Raw genomic sequence first — 24,706 nt, forward strand, 5'->3', positions numbered from 1 at the left:
ACTACAACTCCCATCACCACTAGCTAGCAAGGCCAGAGCTCAGGGATGATGGGAGTTGTAGTCCAACAACATCTGAGGACCCAAGGTTGAGAATAACTGCTTTAGTGGCTCTATTCCAGGCATAGGCAAACTCGGCCCTTCAGATGTTTTTGGCCTACAACTCCCATGATCCCTAGCTAACAGGACCAGTGGTCAGGGATGATGGGAATTGTAGTCCCAAAACATCTGGAGGGCCAAGTTTGCCTATGCCTGCTCTATTCTCTCAAAGAAAGCCAATGGGTGTAATCCACTAGGAACCTACAGCCCTGAACCATATCTCTCACTATCCCTGAACATTGTCCTTGCTGGTTGGTGCTAACAGGAGTTAGACTGCAACAATATCGTGGGGTGTGTGTGTGAATAGATTCCCCATTCCTGGCGTAGACAGATGCTCTACCTCAGGCACAGGCAAACTTGGTCCTCCAGATGTTTTGGGACTACAACTCCCATGATCCCTAGCTAACAGGACCAGTGGTCAGGGATGATGGGAATTGTAGTCCCAAAACATCTGGAGGGCCGAGTTTGCCTATGCCTGCTCTACCCTGTATCCCTATTGACTTACCAGTTGGGGCTATTGCATCTTTTAATGAGGCCCTTTCTATTTCACCGGCCATATTTGTGGTACCAGCGGTCCTAGCTGTGATGATGGGAAGAGTGCATTCGACATTGTTGCTTGAGCGTGTATGGCAGCCCACAAAAAATCCTTTGTGGGGCAACCACTATGTCACAGGAGAGGGAGATGGTTCTTAAGTGGTTTGCACCTATTATGTGCTTAGTGGTGATGTGAGTCAGCTTGGACTCTAAAGAGCTGGTTGAGGATAACACATTTTTTGTCTACAGTGGTTTAATCTATTTCACCGTAATGGACAGAAGTGTTCTGCTTGTTTGTTTTTTGGCTGTTGTGGAAGCGATGCTGCCTGAAAGTCATAACTCATGTGCAGTCATTGCAACATTTAGCGGAACCCCCATTTATATCCGGAAGCTTTCTTCTGCCAGAGTGCACTCTACGCTTTCCGTAGACATCCAGAGAAATGCACTTTCTGATAGATTTATGGTTAGTGCTGAAATTTATAACTCACTCAGTTGCGTGGGGATCATTTTCTATTTTATTTTCCTTTAATATCTAGTAAAAGCAGCTTTTTTTCTTGGAGACAATAGAATAAAATGTTTCTGTTGGGAGCCTTTGGCTTTGAGGTTGCTCGACGCTGAAAAAGATTCTGCGGAAAACTCTTCGTGCAGCTTGCAACAAACCTCAAAACCTTGCTTACAAGTTCTTCGTTGATGCTTCGAAGATACGGGAGGGGTCCAAGCATCGCCTTCCTTTATTCCGAAACCTGCACAAAGTTTTATGGAATAACTGTCCCATTATTTTAAAGCTTGCACTAACATTTTGCACAGAAAATGTGGGACAAAATAACTGAAAATGATTTGGGGCCTGTCAAGCAGCTCCTCGGTCAACAAAATCCCTAGGACTGGGGACTTCAGTGTTTAATCAGGCCAGTTCCCTTAAGAAACCAGAGGCCTTTCTCCTGGGCATTGTCGGCCAATTGGTGCCAAAGAAAGACAGAACATTCTTTATGTATGCTACAACAGCAGCAAGAATACTCATCGCAAAGTATTGGAAGACGCAAGATTTACCCACTCTGGAAGAATGGCAAATGAAGGTGATGGACTACATGTAAATTGGCAGAAATGACTGGCAGAATCCGTGACCAGGGAGAAGAGTCGGTGGAAGAGGATTGGAAGAAATTTAAAGACTACTTGCAGAAATACTGTAAAATTAATGAATGTTAAAATGATGTTGGAATGGAAAATAAGTGGTATTGGTAAAAAGACTATTAAGAATATGTAAATATGGATTGACAATGGTTGAAAATACATAGTTATAATAGGTTAAGATATCGAGTAAAGATAAATGATAGAGGGTAAGGATTTGCTGAAAGGAATTTTAAATGGGAATACAAAAGGGGAGGTGTGAGGAAGTCAGGAATCAAGTAAATGAACTATAAGATATGAAATACTGACTTTTCTTCTTTTAAACTGATTTTTACTTTTTGTGTGTTTTGTTTTTGGTATTTTTGTACCCTTCTTTTTTTCTACTGTGGCTATTCTTTGTTTTTATCTTTTATGTTTAAATTTTGTAAACTTTTATTGTCTTTAAAACTTTAATAAATATTATATATAAATAATAATAATAATCAGGCCAGTTCCTCGCCCAACATACCGTATTTTTCCTTGTTAAGACAGCCCCTATTTTTTTTAGACCGCAACAAAAAATGGGGGGGGGGTGGAATTGCCCAAAGTTGTTGAGCTTTTCTTGGGGGGAGATTGCCTAGAGTTATTGAGCTTCTAAGAAAATAATATTGTCTTATACATGGGAAAATATGGTACCCCGCAATGCTAAATCTTTCATTATTGGGTAGTCATCAGAGGCAACAAGTCCCTGAACAAATAAAGTCCACCTGACTTTGTCCTCTGCACTTCTCTTTTACTTGATTTTTAAACAGCCTTAGACTTACCGTAACCATTTTCCTAGTAGGCACTGGCAGCACATGTTAGTGATCTCTTGGTAGACCACTAAAAAAAGAAAGAAAAGAAAATCCCTCATGTTAGTAACTTTTGTGGACATATTTGCAAGACTGTTTAGAAAGCAAATGGAGACACATCCTGCATCCTGATGCCTCATTCTGCCTTGAGTTATGGGGATTAACTACTGTTAGGCACATAGGCCTTATGCCAGATCAAACCACCAGTCCATCTGGCTCAATATTGTATACACTGACTGGCAGCAGCTCTCCAAAGTTTCCAATTGAGGGTATTCCCTTTAATATTTTTTTTAAAGTTTATTATAAATTTTATTTATAATTTTTGTAATCACATAAACAAAGCAGTATATGAAACATCGACTTCCCTTCCATGGTTCCTTCTGATTCCCCCTTATCAGAGCCGTAGCTAGGTGATCTTGCACCCCTGGCAGAACCATCCAGATTGCGCCCCCTAAAGGTGATGGACTATATGGAACTGGCAGAAATGACTGGCAGAATCCGAGACCAGGGAGAAGAGTCAGTGGAAGAAGATTGGAAAAAGTTCAAAGATTATTTACAGAAACACTGTAAAATTAATGAATGTTAGAATGATGTTGGATAGAAACTAAGTGGTCTTTTGCTGTAATGCTATAAGGGAATATGATAAAATGGTTATTAATAGTTAAAACAATTAATGTTATAATATTTAAAAATTGAAGATTAAGATGAAGGGAGAGGGGAGGGATTTGCTGAATTAACAATTGGAACTGGAATACATAAAAGGAAGGCGTGAGGAGGTCCGGGAAATAAGCAAATGAAAAATATGTGATAGAAAGATTGAATTATTTTTTTTAACTATTTTTATTTTGTATTTTTCTTTTTTCTTTTATCCTTTTATTCTGTAATTTTTCTGAAAATCTTAATAAATATCTTATATAAAAAAACAGATTGCACCCCCTAGCCATGGACAAATTAGCTCTTCTTTCTGCCTCTCCCATACTTATGAGGCAATAATCAATAATTTCATTTCTAGACAGATTTATGCGACATATTTATATTTATAAGGAAGCAGTGGTGCTATGGGGTCTGTAGCCCATGCACTCGGATAGCCACGTGGTGAACTTTTCAGAGCACAGCTCTGCCTTTGAAGGGCTGTCACAGGGCAGTTGTCTGAAAAAGCCTGGTTTAAATATGAACAACCGTTAGACATGAGAGCAGGAGGGGTCTAGAAGCAGCGGCGGAGGAAGCCACTCAGGCGCCTGGGGTGGTGTGTCCAGGGCAGGGCGAGGGCGGGGTGCACCGTGGGGCCTCTGGAGTCTGCCTGCCTCCTCCCACTCAGTCGCCCTACAGCTGGGGGGGGGAGGGAGGCAGCGGGTGGACCATTTAGGCAGTGCAGAGCCTGCACGCGCCCAAGCCACTGGGACGTGTGGCTCTGGTGAGCTGCAGGCCCCGCGGTGAGTGCCACCTGGCATTTTGTCACCCCCCTCAGGGGTCACACCCAGGGTGACCCACCCTCACCGCACCCCCTTCCTCTGCCCCTGTCTCGAGGTTGCCCGTCTGTAAAAAAACAACAACACCTGGACAGCAAACAACAGTTACACGGCTCAGTCGCAGACCCCCTCGGCACTAAATATTTATTTTTATTTTTATTTTTGTATATATACATTTTTATTGATTTTTTTAACATATCAGTTCCAACAGTCATACAACATAACTTCTCATCTTATACAGTATTTTGGACTTCCGTCAACATCTCTGATGATTTTCCGTTTTTATCCCTTATTCTGCATTTCTTACTTTCTGTATTACATATAATTATCCTTAACTAATAATTCTCCTAAATAATAGTCAAAATAAAAAATTCCTTCCAGTAGCACCTTAAAGACCAACTAAGTTAGTTCTTGGTATGAGCTTTCGTGTGCATGAACACTTCTTCAGATACACTGAAACAGAAGTTGCCAGACCCTTCTATATAGTGAGAAGGTGGGGAGGGGTATTACTCAGAAGGGTGGTGGGAATGGGAGATTGGCAGATAGCTGAGATGAGCCTGTTGACGACTCTTAACGACTGTAATAGGTCTTACAGGAAAAGGCAAGGGGTGAGAAGGTGAGAAATGGCTTAGGTGAGAAATTCTCTTCATAGTCTTTCTTGAAATATTTCAAATAATCCAGTTTACAAAACTTCTTGCAATCCTACTAGCATAATCTGTTCATCACAATTACTTTTCAAATAATTCATATATTTACACCAGTCTTCTAAGAATCTCTGATCCCGCAGGTTTCGAATCCTTCCTGTTAATTTATCTAATTCTGCGTAGTCCATCAACTTCACCCTCCATTCTTCTTTCATCGGTAATTCTTCTTGCTTCCATTCTTGAGCCACTGCACTAAACATTTAAAGCAGTATCGCACCACTTCAAACAGCCATGGGTTCCCCCGAAGAATCATGGCAGTGTAGTTTGTTAAGGCTGCTGAGAGTAAATAGGCCCCCAGTTCCCTTATGGAAGAGGGGGATTTGATTGCTGAACCGCACAGGCAATTGTAGCTTTGAAAGGGGAAGAGGTGTCTCCTAGCATCTCTCAAGAGCCTTAACAAACTACAGCCTCCAGGATTTTTTGGTGGGAAGCTATGATTGTTTAAAATGGCATGATAGTGCTTCAGTTGTACAGTGCAGTCTTGCCCTCTGTGATGAAATGCATTGGATTTCTTTCTTTCTTTTTAAATTTGTTTTTTATACATTTATTTTTTTAAAAAAAAACATTTTAAAAATAAAAATTCATTTTCATAGGCTTACAAAATAATATCATTTTTAACTTGTAGACCAAGTTATGAAAGAGAAGGAATGGCAGAGTTATTGCCATTGCATTATGGCGTACAATAACATCTGGTGTTATTTAGGCTGGTGGACACACAGGCAAGTAATAGTTTGTACCAGTAACCATTCAAAAATTTTTGATTCAATGCCCATTATTTTTATCATTAGTTACATATATCATACTTAAATAGAGAAATAAAAGTGGGTGAAGGGGTGTATTTCTTTCTACATTAGAGTAATTATTTTTGAATTTGCACCTTACATATTTATTTAAAGAATTTTTCTCCTGCTCTTCAGCCATAAAATAAAATAAAAAGGCTTCGAGGGGCTTACAGATCGCTCAAAGAATCTAAAAAGAAACAGCACCAAAGGAAAATGTATTGGGAGGGAGGAGGAAATTAGAAAACTCAGGTGGGCTGTGACTCTCACCCCAGTTCTTGCAGACATTGAAGGAGGTATTGAACTTCTCAAACACTCCTGCTCGATTTCTTGAGAGATCTCTAACCCCCAAATTCTATCAATTTCAGTAGAATCTGATTGCAACTAAATTGGCCTGAATCCAATAAATGTGTGTGCACTCTTCTGTGTGTGCAACAGATTGGAGTAAATTGTTGTATATGTCCCTGCTGGCCTTATAAACAATGAGTCACTGAGCATCTAAGAGACTTTTAATGTAATGTAAATGCACTTATATGTGCTAACTCTGGGAATTCTTGATCACGCTTGATGACAGATTTTTGGTATTATGGTCTCTAACTATTGGAGGGGGGAAGACAAGTGAGGCAGATTAAAAAGGCCATGAAAAATGTAACTGCTGGGATAATTACCTGGACTAAACAAAAAGCCATCAAATCGAGAGCTGGAGGAGAAATTCTGCCCTATCTAGGTGGGGCGGATCAAATCAAGGCTGCAGGACTTCACATGCTTAATGCTACCCATGCTGTTTTGCATACTTAAGTGTCCAGACATCATTCGACAGCCCAAAAGCAATGAATTCCTGGAACATCCAAACAGGACTCCCCACCCCTAAGTAAGAACTATAAAATTTATTGAAATCAGATTAGGTTAGAAATATCCATTTGAATTGCAAACGGGTAAATAAGCTGGAGAATACAGGTAAACAGCAATGTGTCCATGTGAGAAAAGTGGGAATCTAGGGAAATTAGTACTGATTGCAGATGACACAACCTTGATGGCAGAAAGTGAGGAGGAATTAAAGAACCTTTTAACGAGGGTGAAGGAGGAGAGCGCAAAATATGGTCTGAAGCTCAACATCAAAAAAACGAAGATCATGGCCACTGGTCCCATCACCTCCTGGCAAATAGAAGGGGAAGAAATGGAGGCAGTGAGAGATTTTACTTTCTTAGGCTCCATGATCACTGCAGATGGTGACAGCAGCCACAAAATTAAAAGACACCTGCTTCTTGGGAGAAAAGCAATGACAAACCTAGACAGCATCTTAAAAAGTAGAGACATCACCTTGCCAACAAAGGCCCGTATAGTAAAAGCTATGGTTTTCCCAGTAGTGATGTATGGAAGTGAGAGCTGGACCATAAAGAAGGCTGTTCGCCGAAGAATTGATGCTTTTGAATTATGGTGCTGGAGGAGACTCTTGAGAGTCCCATGGACTGCAAGAAGATCAAACCTATCCATTCTGAAGGAAATCAGCCTTAGTGCTCACTGGAAGGACAGATCCTGAAGCTGAGGCTCCAATACTTTGGCCACCTCATGAGAAGACTCCCTGGAAAAGACCCTGATGTTGGGAAAGATGGAGGGCACAAGGAGAAGGGGACGACAGAGGATGAGATGGTTGGACAGTGTTCTCGAAGCTACCAGCTTGAGTTTGACCAAACTGCGGGAGGCAGTGGAAGACAGGAGTGCCTGGCGTGCTCTGGTCCATGGGGTCACGAAGAGTCGGACACGACTAAACGACTAAACAACAACAATGATGGTGATGAATTAACTAAAGGTGGTTCTGCACTAGGAGGTTAGCATGAAATTGCCATGCTTTGTACACTCTGTGGGGCATCTGCATGAAGTTGGCATCAAATTGTTGTGCCATTGCTTGCCCCCTGTGGGACTTGCATCTTCTCCTGCCCACCTTGCCTGCAGAAAGACTTACATTTTCTTTTTTAGACAGAATGGAATAATCACTGCAAGGATAGATCACATTAGTGCTACTCTGCCGTAGTTTTCAAGAGGTGTGAACTGTAACCTCTGGAACATCTTCACTATTCCTGTTCCAGTAAGCGCCATTTTATACATATCTCTGTGTGTGTAATCCATCTTTTAGAGTAGAGTTAATATGTTTCTTTCGGTTACATTAAAAAAAGAATCACACAATAGTGCTTAAATGAAAAAGTGTCATGGTGCTAATTAAAAAATATATTATTTTGTCTTTTTTATCTATAAAAAAACCCCACTGCTTCTAGGTCACAATCATTTCTGAGCTTTGGATTTGCGTGAAAAGTTTGTAACACTGAAAAACTATTTTTTTAAATTAAAAAATCCAGCAGAGCTTTAATTTATTGATTTTTTTAAAAGTGCTTTGGCACAAATGTAAAAATCAGCCTTAAAATGGCTGCTGAGGCGAACTGCGACTTCCCCATCCTCACAGCTGTGTCATACCCATAGCATCAGACAGAACATAGCGGGGTGGACACACCAAAATAACCGGAAATTCAGCTGCAATTCCATTTGTAGCTTACAGCAGAAGAGCAATGACTGGATAGTGCTAGGAGGAGGCCAAGTGTGGAGCATGGCTTCAGTGACTGGCTCCTCCAGAGGGCTCAGTCTCCTCCAGACGGTGTGACGGCAAACGAGTGACATCACACACGTTCAACACACATGATGTCACACACGCTCAACACGTGTGATGTCACACACACATGCTGTGCCTCCCTCAATGCTGAGGGCAACTTGGCACCTCTGCTTCTGGGAATGTTCTGTTCCATGTTACTTCATCCTTTGCAGCACATGCACAGGACAGGACTTTTTCAGTAGTGGCACCCAGGCTCTGAAAGTCCCTCCAAGGCTCTTCCAAGGCTCTTAGTTCCTCCTCACTACCACCTTAGAAAAATCCAGGGCTTTTTTTTTTCCAGCCAGAACTCACTGGCACTCAGTTCTAGCACCTCTCAGGTGGGTGCCATTGCCATTATAAGAGGACAAGGGAGCCATTCATGGTGAGTCAAATCAGGATCAAATCAGAAACCTGGACGGCTTCTCTAAATCAGGGATGGCCCTGAAAAATAGGGACCCTCAGAGGCTCTGTTAGGATGCAGTGAAGATTTTCCTCCACATGGCATCATGAGCTGTTGACAGGCTACTGACATTGGTGTTTCCACTGGCAGTAGCCAGCATAAGATTAGGCTTATTAAATTTCTATAAAGCGCCACCAACCTTCTGCCATGACTGGTGCTAGTGGCAGAGCTTTGGATATAGTGGCACACCATTCAGCCCCACTGCTCCCCAAAGAAGAGCTAAGGTTGTTGCTTTAGCTGTTTGCCATTGTTGCTGTTGTTGTCACTGTTGTAGACCCTGAGAAGGAGAATGGGGTTGCCTGGGCCAGGACAGAAAGGGAGAATGGGGCTGACAGGTGACCCTGCGGAGGCATCTAGTGGGCTGGGAAGGCCTCTACCTGGGTTGGGAGAACGTAAGGGAAAGGATAATGGGGAAGTTCCCATGGGGGGGTGTGGATGGATCTTCCTTGTCTTGTCCCATCCCTTCATCAGTCCCTGCAGTGCAAGGCATGGGCTCCACCTCTGGGGCTTTCCGAGAGGCCAGCTCTGGCTTGTCCATTTTGCCTGTCTGGACACCAACTCTGCCTCCAGAGTTTTCAGAAATCCTGTCCAGTCCCACCTCTCCAGAGGTAGTCATTACCTTACCTCACCTGTCCCATCCACTTCTGATGAGGCAGTAACACCTCCTCCCTCACGCAGCTCACAGAGATGCCAACATCCTCCATCACCACCTCACACAGATGTCAACAGGCATGCCTTCAGTTCAGCCTTCTTGGAGAAATGCCCAGTTGTGGTTCGAGGACCCGACCCCCGCAAAGTGAAATGAAGACACAAGGACACGAGATATAAGGTTGATGGGCTAGAAAAGGCCACAACTTTATTGATTACAGCAATGAAAAGGTATTGGCTTAGGCATTGGATCGAAACAAGTGGGTTTATTCACCTGTAGGTGGAGCCTGTTGATGCTAATCCAACTATAGGCTGACCCCTGCTGTCACCGAGGGTCGTGCCATGGCCTCCCGCCAAGCAGGCATCGGACAGAATACACGACCGCCAGATTCCTTTAACTGAATACCCCTAAAAATTGAAGGCATAGGCGATGGCCACACCTAGCACTTCGACACACCACAACACATTATTTCAATGCCTAACCTACCCATCAATACCACAAAAGTTGTGACGATTGCTACAAGGTAGGCGAAAAAACCAAAAGCCTAATGCCAAATGGAAAAACTCCTACCAGGCCCCCCGGGCAACCAGGGCAACCAACCTAAGGTCCATAGCAAGGCCAATGACCTAAGCCCTAACTAGAAGGGAGTGGAGGATGGGTGACTCGCGACGGGACGACGATGAGGAATGAGGCCAGGGAGTGGCTGGTGCTGCAGCAGAAGACTGCTGAACACGCCCCCTCCGCGGCACCTGGTTGGGTGTCCACCGGGGGGCGTGAGCACCAGCCCGGTGAGCTGGAGGCAGGGGGCAACGCCCCCTGCTGGGCGGTGCTCGGGCTCCCACCCACAACCACTCCTCTCCCTTTCAGGGAGGAAAGTCTTTCCTTGACCAGTCTCCAGAACAGAACCATTTGCCACGCTAAGTCGTGTTTGCAGGGGGCATGTTGTTGTTGTTGGACCAGGGCCTTTGCTTGTGCAGTCACACCTCACGTTACGTTTGCTTCATGTTACGTTTTTTCAGGTTGCTTCCTGCAGCGACCCGGAAGTACCAGAAAGGGATACTTCCAGGTTTCGCCGCTCGCACAAGGGCACAAGCGCCAAATCGCGCTGTGCACCTGCACAGATACAGCGCTTCAGTTTGCACTCTTTTCATGTTGAAAATGGGTGTCTGGAACGGGTCCCGTTCGCAACCAGAGGTACCACTGTATAGGCATATGTAGCACCTGCTGTGCCTTTGAACTGCATTTTGCACCAACCTGAGCAGTGAATATTTTGGTAGAAACCAGTTCTTCATCAAGTTGGATCCAGGATTATTGCTATGAGTGTTGAACTGGAAGCCCAAAACAGCAGAATATAAATACTTTAATAAATAATACCTTCTTGCAGGTAGGATCAAGCACCGGGGGGGGGGGGATGAATTTTGCTCTTTAATAAAAGGGACCATAGCTCAGTGGCTGAGCGTAGACTTCACATCCCAGGTGTAATCTCTCGTATCTGCAGCTACAAGCTTTGAGTAATCCAGGTATGGAAAAGGCCTGAGACACAGGTTTCAGTCTGTGTTGCTAACCTCATTTGGTTTTGCCACACGGCGCAGTGCCTGTAAACAGTTATCAGCGGTAGTCATGCAAATCACACACACTTTATAGTGGAAGAAGGAGCAGCTCAGATCCCTCTGTGCCAATCTGTGATAAATGAGCAGTGCGGATCCAGCTGTCCTGTGGATCTGCAAAAGAGGGGGGCAAGTAAGCAACTGGTAGGTGAAAGACAACTTCGGCTCCCGAACTAAATATCAGAGTTAATGCCCTGCTAAATTATTTTTTCTGTCTGTTAGCGTTGGCTGTAAAAGCCGAAACGCCGAGTCCCTTGCACACGGCAGAGGCTTCCAAGGTCGCTCATGGGGGAAGGCAAGAACTGCCCGGCAGTCAGACCACGGTACAGTTGGTTGGCTCTCTAATTGAGGTCGGCTTTCCCGGCCAAGGTCACTCAGAAGAAAATGGTTGAGTGGCTATGAAGTTACTGCTCGGGTTTATAGTGTGTCGGGAGTTTTATCACCCATAAAAAGAACTTTGCAAAATTATTTCTTCCCCCTTGCTCTGCCTCCACAAAACATGTTTCCAGAGCCCCGCTATTCAGCGAGATGTCTTTCAGTTTCGTCATGCGTGACGGTTTCTTCTTCGCAACCTTTTCATATTCTAGAAGCTGAGGTTTCCTTGCCGGTTTGGGCAAAGCAGGAACAGAAATGCTGTGAAGATTATTATTATTATTATTATTATTATTATTATTATTATTATTATTATTATTATTATTTTCTTAGCCTCTGCAAAGCAGACTTGAGTCCCTTTCTCTTCAGAAAATGTACATAAAAATGGTTTCTCCCCTGCCATGAAAAACAAAAACTAAATAAAAGCCCGAATCTACATTTCTTTCTCCTACGTGGAAGGATTAGAAAAAGGTGCTGAACTTAAGTTGTGTCCTGGACATTCATGAGTAAGAGGGCTCTGTCTCCTTCTTGACATAGGACAGATCTCTCAAAGAGTTCTCTGTTCAAAGGGCTGCCCTGTCCAGTTCTGGTTTAAAATTAAAGATCCTTAAGAAGAGAGAGCAGGAGGCATCTAGAATTTGTCCATCCACGGTGAGCACCGAGACACAAGGCTGAGGAGTTTTACCCAGCATGTGGAGATGTACTATGGTTCCTATTTAAATTATAGTAACTAGTTCTGAAGTATGCATCTATACCATGGGTAGGCAACCTAAGACCCGGGGGCCGGATCTGGCCCAATCGCCTTCTAAATCCGGCCGACAGACAGTCCAGGAATCAGCGTGTTTTTACATGAGTAGAATGTGTCCTTTTATTTAAAATGCACCCCTGGGTTATTTGTGGGGCATAAGAATTCATTCATTCCCCCCCCCCCAAAATATATATAGTCCGGCCCCCCACAAGGTCTGAGGGACAGTGGACTGATCCCCTGCTGAAAAAGTTTGCTGACCCCTGATCTATACATACAAATTAGTGTACACAAATCTTATGCAAATGGCTGTCCTTTTTTTAGATGATGTATTTCCTCTTTGGGGACTCTATGTAAATGGTCACCCTATTTGCATTATACGTGATGTTAAATATGTCCCAACAGCTCTGACAAACAGTGGCGTAGCGTGGGTTGTCAGCACCCGGAGCAAGACAAGTAATTTGCGCCCCCTAACCCGTGGATTTGCGCCCCCTAACCCTAACCCCCAGATGTTGCGCCCGGTGAGGCTGGCCCCCCCTGCACCCCCCACGCTACGCCACTGCTGACAAAAGCAAGTCACTTAGCTTTACTTTGCTATGGAGGGAGAAGGTCAGCTCACGAAAGCTCATCATATATATATTGAAACAGAGGGACCGTTCACATCAGGATGCATGTGCGCATACCATTCAACTGTCTGGGTAACGGGGACATCCCTTTTTTGCGCAAGAGCACAGCAGCCATTTTGGGCGCTGCAATCTCTGCACTCAGATCTTGACCCCAGAACGCACTTTTTCAGGGCTGTGACCTCACATGGTGTCCTAGAACACATGCTTTTGGGTGCTGTGCTCTCATGCGAGAGCCTGGCCCCCCAAAATGTGGGTCTTTGTGGGCCATGATCTTACGCAGGCCATTTGACTTCTGGGAGAGCATCCCTTATTTTGCCTCGACGTGTTGGAGGGTATGTTATGTGCAGAGTCTACCTTATAACACCAGTCCTCAAGGATCTACACTGGTTCCCAGTACGTTTCTGAGCACCATTCAAAGTGTTGGTGGTGACCTTTAAAGCCCTAAATGGCCACGGCCCAGTATACCTGAAGGAGCGTTTCCACCCCCATCGTTCAGCTTGGACACTGAGCTGCAATACGGCCGCAGTTTATTCATTATTTGGCCTACAAATTCCCAGACCTCGTTTCACAGTCATTTATCCCGAGGTAACAGTCCCTGAACCTCATTTAAAACCTCTGGCTTGCTGCAATGTTCAAGGGGTATATGAGAGGTGATTGGTGAGTCAACAACCCCTGCCAAATGCTCTTGACTCGACTCTTGTGGTGGTTTTTTTTTTTTTCCTGGGATAAGAAATTATTCAAAATAGTGATGGCCGACTGGTGGCCCATGAGCCAAATCTGGCCTGCAAAGCAATTTTCTCAGGCCCTAATAATATGGGAACACAGAGAGGCCTGATAATTCTTGGGGATGGGATTCAGATTCCATAAAATGACATGGTGACCTGCAAATGACAGAAAATAAATCAGCAAGTATGCTCTGTAGCTTCAACATCCTTGTTTGTGGTATAGATGGGATTTCATGCCAGGATAACAGCCCCTGGGCTAATAATCCTCAAACAGCATCTTTTTCCCCTTTCCGTATGAAATGAGAACCCTGTTAATAAATAAAGAGGGTGGTGGTTTTATTTACCTTTCACAACATCGCAGTTTTAATGTGTTTTTTGCTGTATTTTAATTTTGTAATGTAGAGTGGCATACAGTTTATCCCTATCTGTTGCTCCTTACGGGAAACTGGGCAGCAAGAGCCACATACTGGTATTCTAAAATCCTGATTCCCCCCCCCCCAGCCTTCCCTCCCCTGTCCGCATTCTCTCCTGGCAGTTCCCCTCCTGGCTCACTTGCAGGCAGAACAGTGCTGAATGTGCTAAATTAGGCCATTAGAGGAATTCATTTCTCTTTATTAGCGTGTGTCAAATCCTTTTTATTAGTGGCTGAAAACGACCTCTCTTCTGCAGTAAAATGTCAGGCCAGTTCAGCCCTTTTATTTGTTCTGCGCTGACGAGGATCAAACTTTCCCTGAATTAGTGTAGAGAGATTTATTCCTCCAAATTCTGAATGGCTCGAGAGAGGGAGGGAGTGAGGGAGATGGGGGGGGATTCGCCAGTGCATTCTGCTCAATATCAGGGCTCGTTTTACTCAGCCTAGGGTCCTTCCAGCTGATTTTTTTAAAAAAGACTGTACATTCACAGCAATACTGACCAATACCTAGATCTTGTTCACTCATCCTGGAAAGAATATGCTTGCTGAGGGGGTGCTCTTACTCTTAATATTATTATTTAAGATTCCTTACCTGCTGTTCACTACAAGGTCCCAGAGGGGGTCACTGCAATCTAAAAATGCAATACAGTGGTACCTTTGGATGCGAACGACCCACGTCTCTGTGTGCACGGATCGCGATTCACCACTTCCGCACATGCGCATGATGTCATTTTGAGCGCATGCGCATGTGCAAGCGGCGAAACCTGGAAGTAACGTGTTCCGTTATTTCCGGGTCACTGCGGAGCGTAACCTGAAAACACTCAACCTGAAGCATATTTAACCCGAGGTATGGCTGTATTTAAAACAGTTAAAATATTCCTGCATTGAAGAGGGTTGGACTAGACTACAGGGGTCAGCAAACATTTTCAGCAGGGGGCTGGTCCACTGTCCCTCAGACCTTGTGGGGGGTGGACTACATTTTTTTGGGGGGGAGAGATGAACAAATTTGTATGCCCCACAAATAACCCAGAGATGCCTTTTAAATAAAAGGACACATTCTACTCATGTGAAAACACGCTGATTCCCGGACTGTCGGTCGGTCGGATTTAGAAGGCAATTGGGCCGGATCCAGCCCCGGGGCCTTAGGCTGCCTACCCATGGACTAGATGATCCTCATAGTCCCTTCCAACTCTGTGATTCTGTGATCTATTAACTGATATTAGCTGTGCTTCCAGCATTGTAGATGATCCTTGGGGTACCTTCGAACTCTACAAATCTTTGATTACAACCCCCAAATATACATGTGTCAAAGGTCAGGGTAAAGAGGTGTGTCTTTAGCTTACGATGAAAACTAGGTGGGGTTGCACCTCCATGGGGAAGGAAATCCACAACTTAGGGGTTGCCACATATAATTCCCTCTTCTGGGCTGTCTCTCACCATCTGAGATCAGTGGAACTACCAAAAGGATATCTTGATATTGATACCTGGGAGGAATCTGTAGGGAAGGAGTCAAACTTTCATGACTTTGAAAAATGACCTTAGTGGAGATATGAAGTTGAGAAGGAGAGTGCTTTGTGTTCAGAGAACTATGGGTATGATCCACTGTGGCAGTTTTAAGTCCTATTGACTTTAACAAGAAGGTAAAGCTCCTCTAGGATGGTGACTAAGATTCAGCACTTCTCATTTTTTAAAAAATGCTAACTGTGGCTAGTTTAAACTAAAGTTTAAACTAATGGGGGGAGAGAGTTCAGCAACCTAGAAAACCGCTTGGATAAGGGGCTTCTGAGATGTCTGCAAAAGCAATGAAATTTTGGAATACTCTGCCTTTTGCAACTATCCTAGGAATTCAGTGGAGAATGGCTGGTGTGTGTTTCTTGAGCTTTGCATCAAGGCAAAGCTGGTGTAAGTTCCCCAGGAAACTGGTGCTTGGCTTCTGAGCTGATGAGGATGCCATTACGGGACTCTTAATACATGCCAGCCCTTGCTTATATCCTGAAATAACATCATTATGAAGTGCCATTGACGTTACAGCATATCCAAAACACCCCAAGCCTGGTATGCCGTCTTAATCTTTTGCAAAGCTGCTTCAGATGTACAGGTGTAGTCAGTGAGCTGTCAGATGTGTCAAAACTACCAAGACGTTGCAAGTACTTGGTAGTTAGCTTTAGCCATGTAAATTTTCAAGTTTACCCAGCATGGCGGTTGATTGTTGTTATTTAGCCGTTTAGTCGTGTCCGACTCTTTGTGACTCCATGGTCTTCCACTGCCTTCCACAGCTTGGTCAAACTCATGTTTGTAGCTTTGAGAACACTGTTCAACCATCTCGTCCTCTGTCATCCCCTTCTCCTTGTACCCTCCATCTTTCCCAACATCAGGGTCTTTTCCAGGGAGTCTTCTCTTCTCATGAGGTGGCCAAAGTATTGGAGCCTCAGCTTCACGATCTGTCCTTCCAGTGAGCGCTCAGGGCTGATTTCCTTAAGAATGGATAGTTTCATCTTCTTGCAGTCCATGGGACTCTCAAGAGTCTCCTCCAGCACCAGAATTCAAAAGCATCAATTCTTCGGCGATCAGCCTTCTTTATGGTCCAGCTACCAGTTCTCATTTTTCCCTGACTCCAAGGATTGGTGGGGCAACTAGACCTGGAACCGAGGAGCAAAGTCCAGTCCATGAATCTCCCAACCAGCGTCTAGAGAGTGGCAGATGATGGAAGCCGCAGCAGTGCCCACAGAGGCGTAGGCTGATCATGACAGCCGACAGCATCCTTCCTTTCGTATTTTTGAAAACCCTTCTACATTCCTTATCTGTTACAGCAAAAAGAAAAAGCCACAGTTTTGCAGCCCTGCTTTTGAAAGAATTCTGTGAGCATGTACAAGCCTTTTTGCTCTAGCATGTTAGGGGTGTAGAAGCAGCAGAGCTATTATTATTATTATTATTATTATTATTATTATTATTATTATTATTATTATTATTATTATTTATACCCCACCCATCTGGCTGTGTTTCCCCAGCCACTCTGGGCGGCTTCCAGCAAAATATTAAAATAATTCATCAAATATTAAAAGCTTCCCTAAACAGGGCTGCCTTCCTTGACATCTGGTGTTAAAAATGGAGGAGGGTGGAGGAGTACAGAAATGGTAATGGGGTGCTTCATGACTGAAGTAATATGAGTGGCCACCTAAAATTGTTCTCAACATCCAGGTTCTACATTTGTGTAGCTACACCTTTCCCTTCGGAGGCCAGGTTCCCTGTTGTAGAAGTTATAAACATTTCCCAATGAAAGCAGGGTTGCAGATGCAGCTCAGTCCAAACCTGCCAAGGTCAAGCAGTCTAGGTTCAAGCACAACTCGGAGACAAAGCTAAGCAGCAGTCCGAGGGCAACATCAGAAAGAGTTTGAGAAACATACAACAGAGGAAGGCAGCGCAACTTGAATCAGATCCTAGGAGCCTAAATTACTCCTTAACCACAGCTGCTGGCAGTGGAGTATTAGTAGGGCTTGTTTCCTCTTAATTGACCCCTCACTCCCAAGCAGATGTACTTTTCTTCTGCCTGAATTCAAAGCTTTTGGTACTGGAGTTCTCTGGGATGTTTTGTTTTTGTTCTTATTTGTATTATGTATTTTGTGGCTTTTATATTGTAATCTTATGGTAGCAAACTGTCCCGAGATCTGCAGGTAAAAAGGTTAAAGGGATCTTGAGGTATAAGGCAGTAAACAAATTTTAATAATTTTAGTAGTAATAATAACGGCAATAATAATACCAATTAATTAGGGTGACAGTGGAATCCAACATTATCCTTGTTCTACAGCTATGTTGTCAGCTACCCACTTTTTCTGTCTGCCACAAGCAGCTTCAAAGCCTTCACAGAAACATTCTGTTTGAGGCCATTTCAGTGAATGAGGTGACCTCCAGGGGGGTTGAATCAATAAAACCACCACTATATTATGTTATTTTCTTCACTTTCTTTAGGAATGACTGTTTCTCATGATGAATGGGCACTCCCATCGATAATGGCTAGAAAACACACCAGCTGAGACTGTGTCCTTGCCTCTTTCATGCACAGAAATAGTATCAATAGTCGGTAAAATAAAACTTTCTGTAACACTCAGAATCCTAGAACTGTAGAGTTGGAAGGGACCCAAAGCATCCATGACAGTTGCGAGATAATATACCACATTTATATCATGGGATAGGCTGAGGGCCTGCACTTTTGGTCACCTGCTTTACCATCTAATAAGACTTTTCTTGATACCACTAATGGAAATTGGCTATGTCTCGCCAGCTCTGCCATGATGCTTTGCTGAGACTTTAAAATGTTGACTATAATAGCAGGACCAACCCAGTCATCAGGCATTTGATTTGGGTTGTCTATGAAAGGGCAGCAAATTATTGACTCTTCAGTTTATTGCTATTGCGTGTTCAAACCCAGAAACCTCCCCCCTAAATAAATTTACACTTGACTCAAATTTTTGTTTTTGGCAGAATTCAGGCCACAACTTTATTGATTACAGAAAGTGACTGGTTGCATAGGCTCTGGTTCGACTAGCTCCCTGCCATGCAGGTAGTGCTGACCCAGGGTTCCAGCATAGGTCAGCCAAGGGTGAACACCTGGATAAGTCGAAAGCCAGGAACAGGCTAACTGCCACCCAAATGTCTCCCTGGACTCAGGCACGGGCACAACCCCCTCTGAGGGGTTGACCAAACCATTGAGTCCCTGGATTCCTTTAATTGAATACCCTTCACATAGGGATGGCGAGAGCATTCTCCCATCCCTATCCCCCTATCATTTCTGCGGTGAGGACTCATTGCAAAAATAAGAGTGGAGGGGTGTTTTGCAGAATCAAACTACATTCATACCTCGGGTTACAGACGCTTCAGGTTGCGGTTTTTTGGGTTACGAATGCGCCGAAACCTAGAAGTACTGGAACGGGTTACTTCCGGGTTTCGGCAGTCGCGCATGCGCAGAAGTGCTAAATTGTGCTTTGTGCATGCGCAGAAGCACCGAATCGCAACCCGCACGTGCGCAGATGTGCTGCGGGTTTTGAACGTGCCTCCCGCATGGATCACATTCGCAACCCAAGCATCCACTGTAGAGTGAAGTGGGTGTTTTGTAGAATCAAACTTTGATGATTGACAGTAGAAGAAACGTTTTAGAATAAATTTCTTTTTTATTTATATATAATTAATTTTTATTCAGTTTCCAATATACATTCTATCCATATTTAACATCCATTTCTAACATATACATCTTTTAGACTTCCCTCAGCCTATCTGGCAATTTTCCATATTATCACAATTACTCACATTTCTTAAATTTATATTGCACTTTAACAAACTTAATCTTATCATATCTTTTAAGCGACATTTCTACCAATCATTTTCACAGAGCTTCTTGAAAGCCAACAAGCGTTAATTGCTCCTCACATAAATTTTTGATATACTCTGTAAATTTATTCCAGTCCTTGGTGAATCTCTGATTGCGTTGGTTCCGAATTCTTCCCGTTAATTCATCCATTTCTGCATATTCCATCAATTTCATTCTCCATTCTTCCCTCGTCGGCATTTCTTCCTGTTTCCATTTCTGGGCCATCAAAATTCTAGCTGCTGTCACTGCATACCTAAATAACTTCATATCCTTCTTTTTAATTTCATTCCCTAATATTCCTAATAAAAATGCTTCTGGTTTCTTAACAAAAGTATATTTCAACATTTTCTTCATCTCATTATAAATCATTTCCCAGAAACCTTTCACATTCTTACATTCCCACCACATGTGATAAAATGTTCCTTCTTTTTCCTGACATTTCCAGCATTTATTACTAACTTTATACATCTTACCAAGTTTCACTGGTGTTACATACCATCTATATATCATTTTCATAACATTTTCTTTTATTGTAGTGCATGCAGTGAATTTCATTCCTTCTTTCCACAATTTTATCCACTCATCAAATTGTATATTATAACCAAAATCTTTGGCCCACTGAATCATAACTGATCATTTTAGAATAAATTTCAGTGGCCGGACTTGTAGGATCTGCTTTGTTTTACCCCAGAATCCCAACAGGAGTCACATGCAATAAGGCATATGTTTAAAATGATAAGAATTCCGCGGCCAGGGATTTGTTGTGTTATGTTTGGGTTTAAACGGACAGAAAGCACAAGTGGAAATCTTTGTGCTGACAAAACATGTTAGTGGATACCACCCCAAGTTTTTGTTTTTATTTTTTTAAGGGAGGCAAAGTGGACACGATGTATGAAGCACAGCTCAAAAAGCCCTGGAACCACCCCCCTCCCCTACAGCAATCATTTCTCTTGAATATCAACTTAATAACTAAATTTATTATTTCAGTCACAGACCAGTTCCAGCTCACATAAAAGGGAAGTCATAAAACATGATAGGGATACATTTGAATTTGCAATTGGGCACAACAGGGACAATAGAGATACAGAATGTCAACTTGCTCCTGTTTTAAGGAACAAACAAAAAAAACCACCCTAAAAATTACATGCTGTTATGAGAGTCTGGGAAGGAGATTGGAAGTGTCCTGGCTGGTGTTTTTCCCATCTTCCACTTTCTAGGACTTTGTTCTTTTTGAGCCACAGCCATGTACAAAGAGGTTGCATCCCTCAAAGATTTTGCCAAGGGGTTGCAAACTGCTGCTTCTCTCTCTCTCTCTCTCTCTCTCTCTCTCTCTCTCTCTCTCTCCTCCCACTGCCTGCACTTTAATTCTCTCCATAACATTGAGAAGGAATTTGTGCTGTGTGCAAAGGTGTGTGCATGTGGAGGGGGGGTTGGGGTGCGTTGCTGAACTCCTACCACCTGGCATTACTGCTTGGATTATTAGTTCCTAGTAATTTAGTGCCCTTGCGCAGGGTCGATTTGTGCCTTTCATTTCTAATTGATCTAGAGGCTGTTTAAATGACAGCAGGCATCTGTTGAGAGTGGGAAGGTTCATAAGGCGAAATAATTCATAACACCGTCTGGAATTTGCCTTTCATATCCCTTAGCTAAGCCTCGGCAGGGCTGCCTAAATTACGACCAGGGAGGATCCCCCCCCCCTTCCATATTCAGCTCATGGCTTGAAGAATCTTGCATTAAACTGGGATCAGTCTAGATTAGACTGTAATATGCTGCAGTATTAGTAGCTGCAAATGAAGACTTATACCAGAGTTTAACCCCTTCACCTGCTTTTCTCTTTGCCTTGGTCCTGGAAGGCTTGGCTAATCCATGGGTTCCTCTGATTTGTTGATGTGTATAATAGATCTTTCAACCCACCGGACTCCTGGGATAACTTTAGCACTAAAGCATTCAAGACAACAGGTTTCGAAGAAATTAAAACACACTTGCTTTGATTAAATAAAGAGTGACTTTTCAGCCCTTAGTGAAATGGGCATATGGTTTTTCCAGCTCCTCGCATATGTGAAGGCAGGAGGGAAATGGGATATCTGATATTATGTTAGGCCTGCGCTGCCAATCTCAGCAGCCTTGTTGCCAAATTAGTGTACAGAGGTGTGGAGTACTTAATTTACTTGCAATGCACCTCTTGCCCTTCTTAGTTTCCCTCAGTGTAATGTCAGTTAGCAGATGGGTAGCCCAAGTAAGTTTACTGTTCTCAGTTTAATGCTGCTTACTTGTTTTCCCCTTTAAACTCTCAGCAGGTGACCTTAGTTTCAGGAGTAGTCAGCACATGGAGCAGGATTGTGCCTCCTGTCCCAGACTCCCAACCTTCATATAGTAGTTAAGTTGTTTTCCATAGAGTCTACATGGGTACCCTCCAATAGTGTAGTGGGAAATTCAGAAGTACAGGGTCCCTTCATTACAGTCACATCCACATTCCCTCACAGCCATTGTTTATTATACAACAAACTTATGACTGTACAATAATAATAATCGGGGTACATTGCCTTGTGTTGCGTTTCAGCTAAATCTACTACAGTGGTATCTCGGTTCTTGAACGTAATCTGTTCCGAAAGACCATTCGAGTTCTGAAATGTTCGAAAACCAAGGCACAAAGGGCTGTCTGCAAACACAATTGAGAAAAATGAAAAACACACAGCGGAAGCCGTTCGACTTCCGAGGCACTTTCAAAAACGGAAGCATTTACTTCCGGGTTTTCAGCATTCAGGGGATGCAGGTGGCACTGTGGGTTAAACCACAGAGCCTAGGACTTGCCGATCAGAAGGTCGGCGGTTCGAATCCCCGTGACAGGGTGAGCTCCCGTTGCTTGGTCCCTGCTGCTGCCAACCTAGCAGTTCGAAAGCGCATCAAAGTGCAAGTAGATAAATAGGTACCACTCTGGCGGGAAGGTAAATGACATTTCTGTGAGTTGCTCTGGCTTGCCAGAAGCAGCTTAGTCATGCTGGCCACATGACCCGGAAGCTGTACGCCGGCTCCCTCAGCAATTAAAGCGAGATGAGCAGAGTCGGCCATGACTGGACCTAATGCTCAGGGGTCCCATTACCTTTACCTTTTCAGCATTCGGGTTCCAAAACGTTTGTCAACAGAGACATTCGAGAACTGAGGTATCACTATGTTTTCTGTGCAAGTACAAATGAAGCTCTGCATCTGGGCAGCTGTAAAGAGATACTGCCTTTTGCATTGTTCCTGAACGAGGATACAGAGCCTTGTGCACAGCATCCTATTGTATTGCTGCTGTTCTTAGCTTGTGCTGTTCTTTCATTGTTTGGCTTTAATTTGTCTTCTTTTGTATTACTCTCTGGATGGCTGCATTTAGTTGCTTGTTTTTAATTTGTGTGGGCTCTTTGAATGGGTAGTATGCAAACATTTTTAAATAAATTTCTTTTTTAAAAAACTTGTATACATGGAGACTGGAGAGGATAGATGTGTGTAGCTCAGGAGCAGTGACTGAGGACACAATCCCATGCCACACACACACACACACACACACACACACACACCATTCCCCAAACGTATGAAAAGAGCCAGTGTCATTTCCCAGATGTGTGAGTAGGACTTCTTCTTCATCACAGTTTCCCTGTATGTAGTTCTCCATGCTAGCAGCTGCCTTTACACTCCCCCTGCCAGATACTTTTCTCAAGGATGTTCCTTTCCCTTCTCCTCTCCAGATCCCAGTTTTCAACAGTCAGTCAACAATGTGTGGCCAATATGTTCAATTCTCATTGGTCAGTTTTTTGAGGGTCCCTCCCCCTTAGGAGTTCCTTCTAATTATTATTATTTTGTCCTTCTGCAAAGTTTGGGATTGCTCCAAAACTGCTAATGCCACTCACTTGAGCACAGGTGATAGTGTTTTGCTTGCATAAATGGCAGTGGAAATAAAGGAAACGGTGGACCTCATCCACAGCATAAATGAATTGTGTTTATCTGTGAAAATGACATTGTGTTTCCCTTTTCTCTTTAGACATCCTCTCTTCCCCCTCCTGACCCTGCTGTTTGAGAAATGTGAGCAGGCAACGCAAGGCTCAGAGTGCATCACTTCTGCCAGCTTTGATGTCGACATTGAGAATTTTGTACACCAGCAAGAACAAGAGCACAAACCATTCTTCAGCGATGACCCTGAGCTCGACAACCTGGTAATGGTTTTGCCCGGACCAGTTAGTCATGGAGTGTTGAACATTCTCAAGGGGAGATAGGTAGATAGATGATCAATGGGTAGGTAGGTAGAGTGGGGGTGGGGCAAAAAGAGAGGGTAGGGAAAATGGTAGTGGAAAACTAGATATGAGGGAGACTTTTGATTCAAAATTCACACTAGAGTAAAGTGTGCATACACTGGTGAAAATAACATAGAAAAACACATTATATTATGGGAAATTGCTTTGCAAAAATGTGTAGTTTAGGCAAAATTGCATATAAGCAAATTTGTGCAAGGAGAAATTTGCACCGGAATGCTTGTGAATTTTCACGAGAAATTTGCAAACTGGTTTCAAAATGCGGAAAACAGAACTTAAGAATGGACAAATGAGAAACTAAGAGAAACAGAAAACTGGCAGGTTCTGCCATTTCTTTGGTTGACTTTTCTGATGACTTTTGAGGGCGCTATAAGAGGCAGAGAGCTTTTATTTTTAATTCTCAGCAGTTAGAGACAGCAGCGCAGACACTTACTTTTAAACATTACTCCTCTGCCATTCCTGCCTTAACCAGTTTTTGTCAGCAGTTCCCATGGAGGCAGCAGTCCTCTGTCACGGGTCATCTCACCCCACATTTCATCTGAGGAAGGATGCTACTGTCCTCCTTCAGATGCATTGCAGGGCAAGATGGTCCCTAAGGGAGGGAAGCTGCCAGCCGCCATGGGAAAGCAGCAGCAGCAGAAGAAACTGTTTAAAAGAAAGAGAGGAGTGGGGTGAGTTTGCTTTAGTTATGCCATTGCGTGATTTTTGTGGACGAACACTTTTAGTACATTTGCTTCATTTTAATAGGCGTTTATTTATTTAAGGCATTTATATGGCGATTAACCATTAGCATTTCTAAGTGGTGTACATAAAAATAAACCACACAGAGAATAAAACTATAAAAAAATCATCATAAAACTGAGCATAAAACCTGAACACTACATTAAAATGCCTGCTGGAATAAGAAAGCCTTAGTCGTGTTCCTGAAGTTCAGCAAGGAACTTCTGCCGAACCTTAGTTGGGCAGAAGATCCACAGCTTTGGCCCCACAACGTTGAACACAATATACAATGTTGTGCTTTGTCCCTTTAAATTGCTTCAGGAATCCTTTTGCGCGTCGAGGTCCCCAAGCCACTCCCCAATAACTCACACATTACACATCAATTTTGTTTAAGGTTTTTGGTATGATTTTGGCCACAATTTTATTTAAATACACACATGTGAGTGGTTGCTTAGGCATTGGTTACGACTATCTGTCCTTGCCCCAGGGACAGAACTGACTTCCGGATTCCAGCGGAAGCCAGTCAGGGAAACAATATTGGGGGGAAATGAAGCTGGGCATCAG

The 24,706-nt window shown here is 43.4% G+C and overlaps 1 protein-coding gene across 8 annotated transcripts in view; it reads left to right on the forward strand.

The window, feature by feature from the left end:
* Window positions 1–24,706, forward strand: part of PKNOX2 (PBX/knotted 1 homeobox 2) — a 456,445-nt gene that overhangs the window by 348,871 nt on the left and 82,868 nt on the right. For all 8 annotated transcript variants that reach the window (XM_082200515.1, XM_082200522.1, XM_082200517.1 and 5 more), the window contains one exon: window positions 23,155–23,326. In XM_082200515.1, the coding sequence (XP_082056641.1) occupies window positions 23,155–23,326 (172 nt within the window). The remainder of the gene's footprint in view (window positions 1–23,154; window positions 23,327–24,706) is intronic.

The sequence above is a fragment of the Podarcis vaucheri genome, assembly GCF_965113315.1.
Source record: "Podarcis vaucheri genome assembly, chromosome: 15".
NCBI lineage: Eukaryota > Metazoa > Chordata > Lepidosauria > Squamata > Lacertidae > Podarcis > Podarcis vaucheri.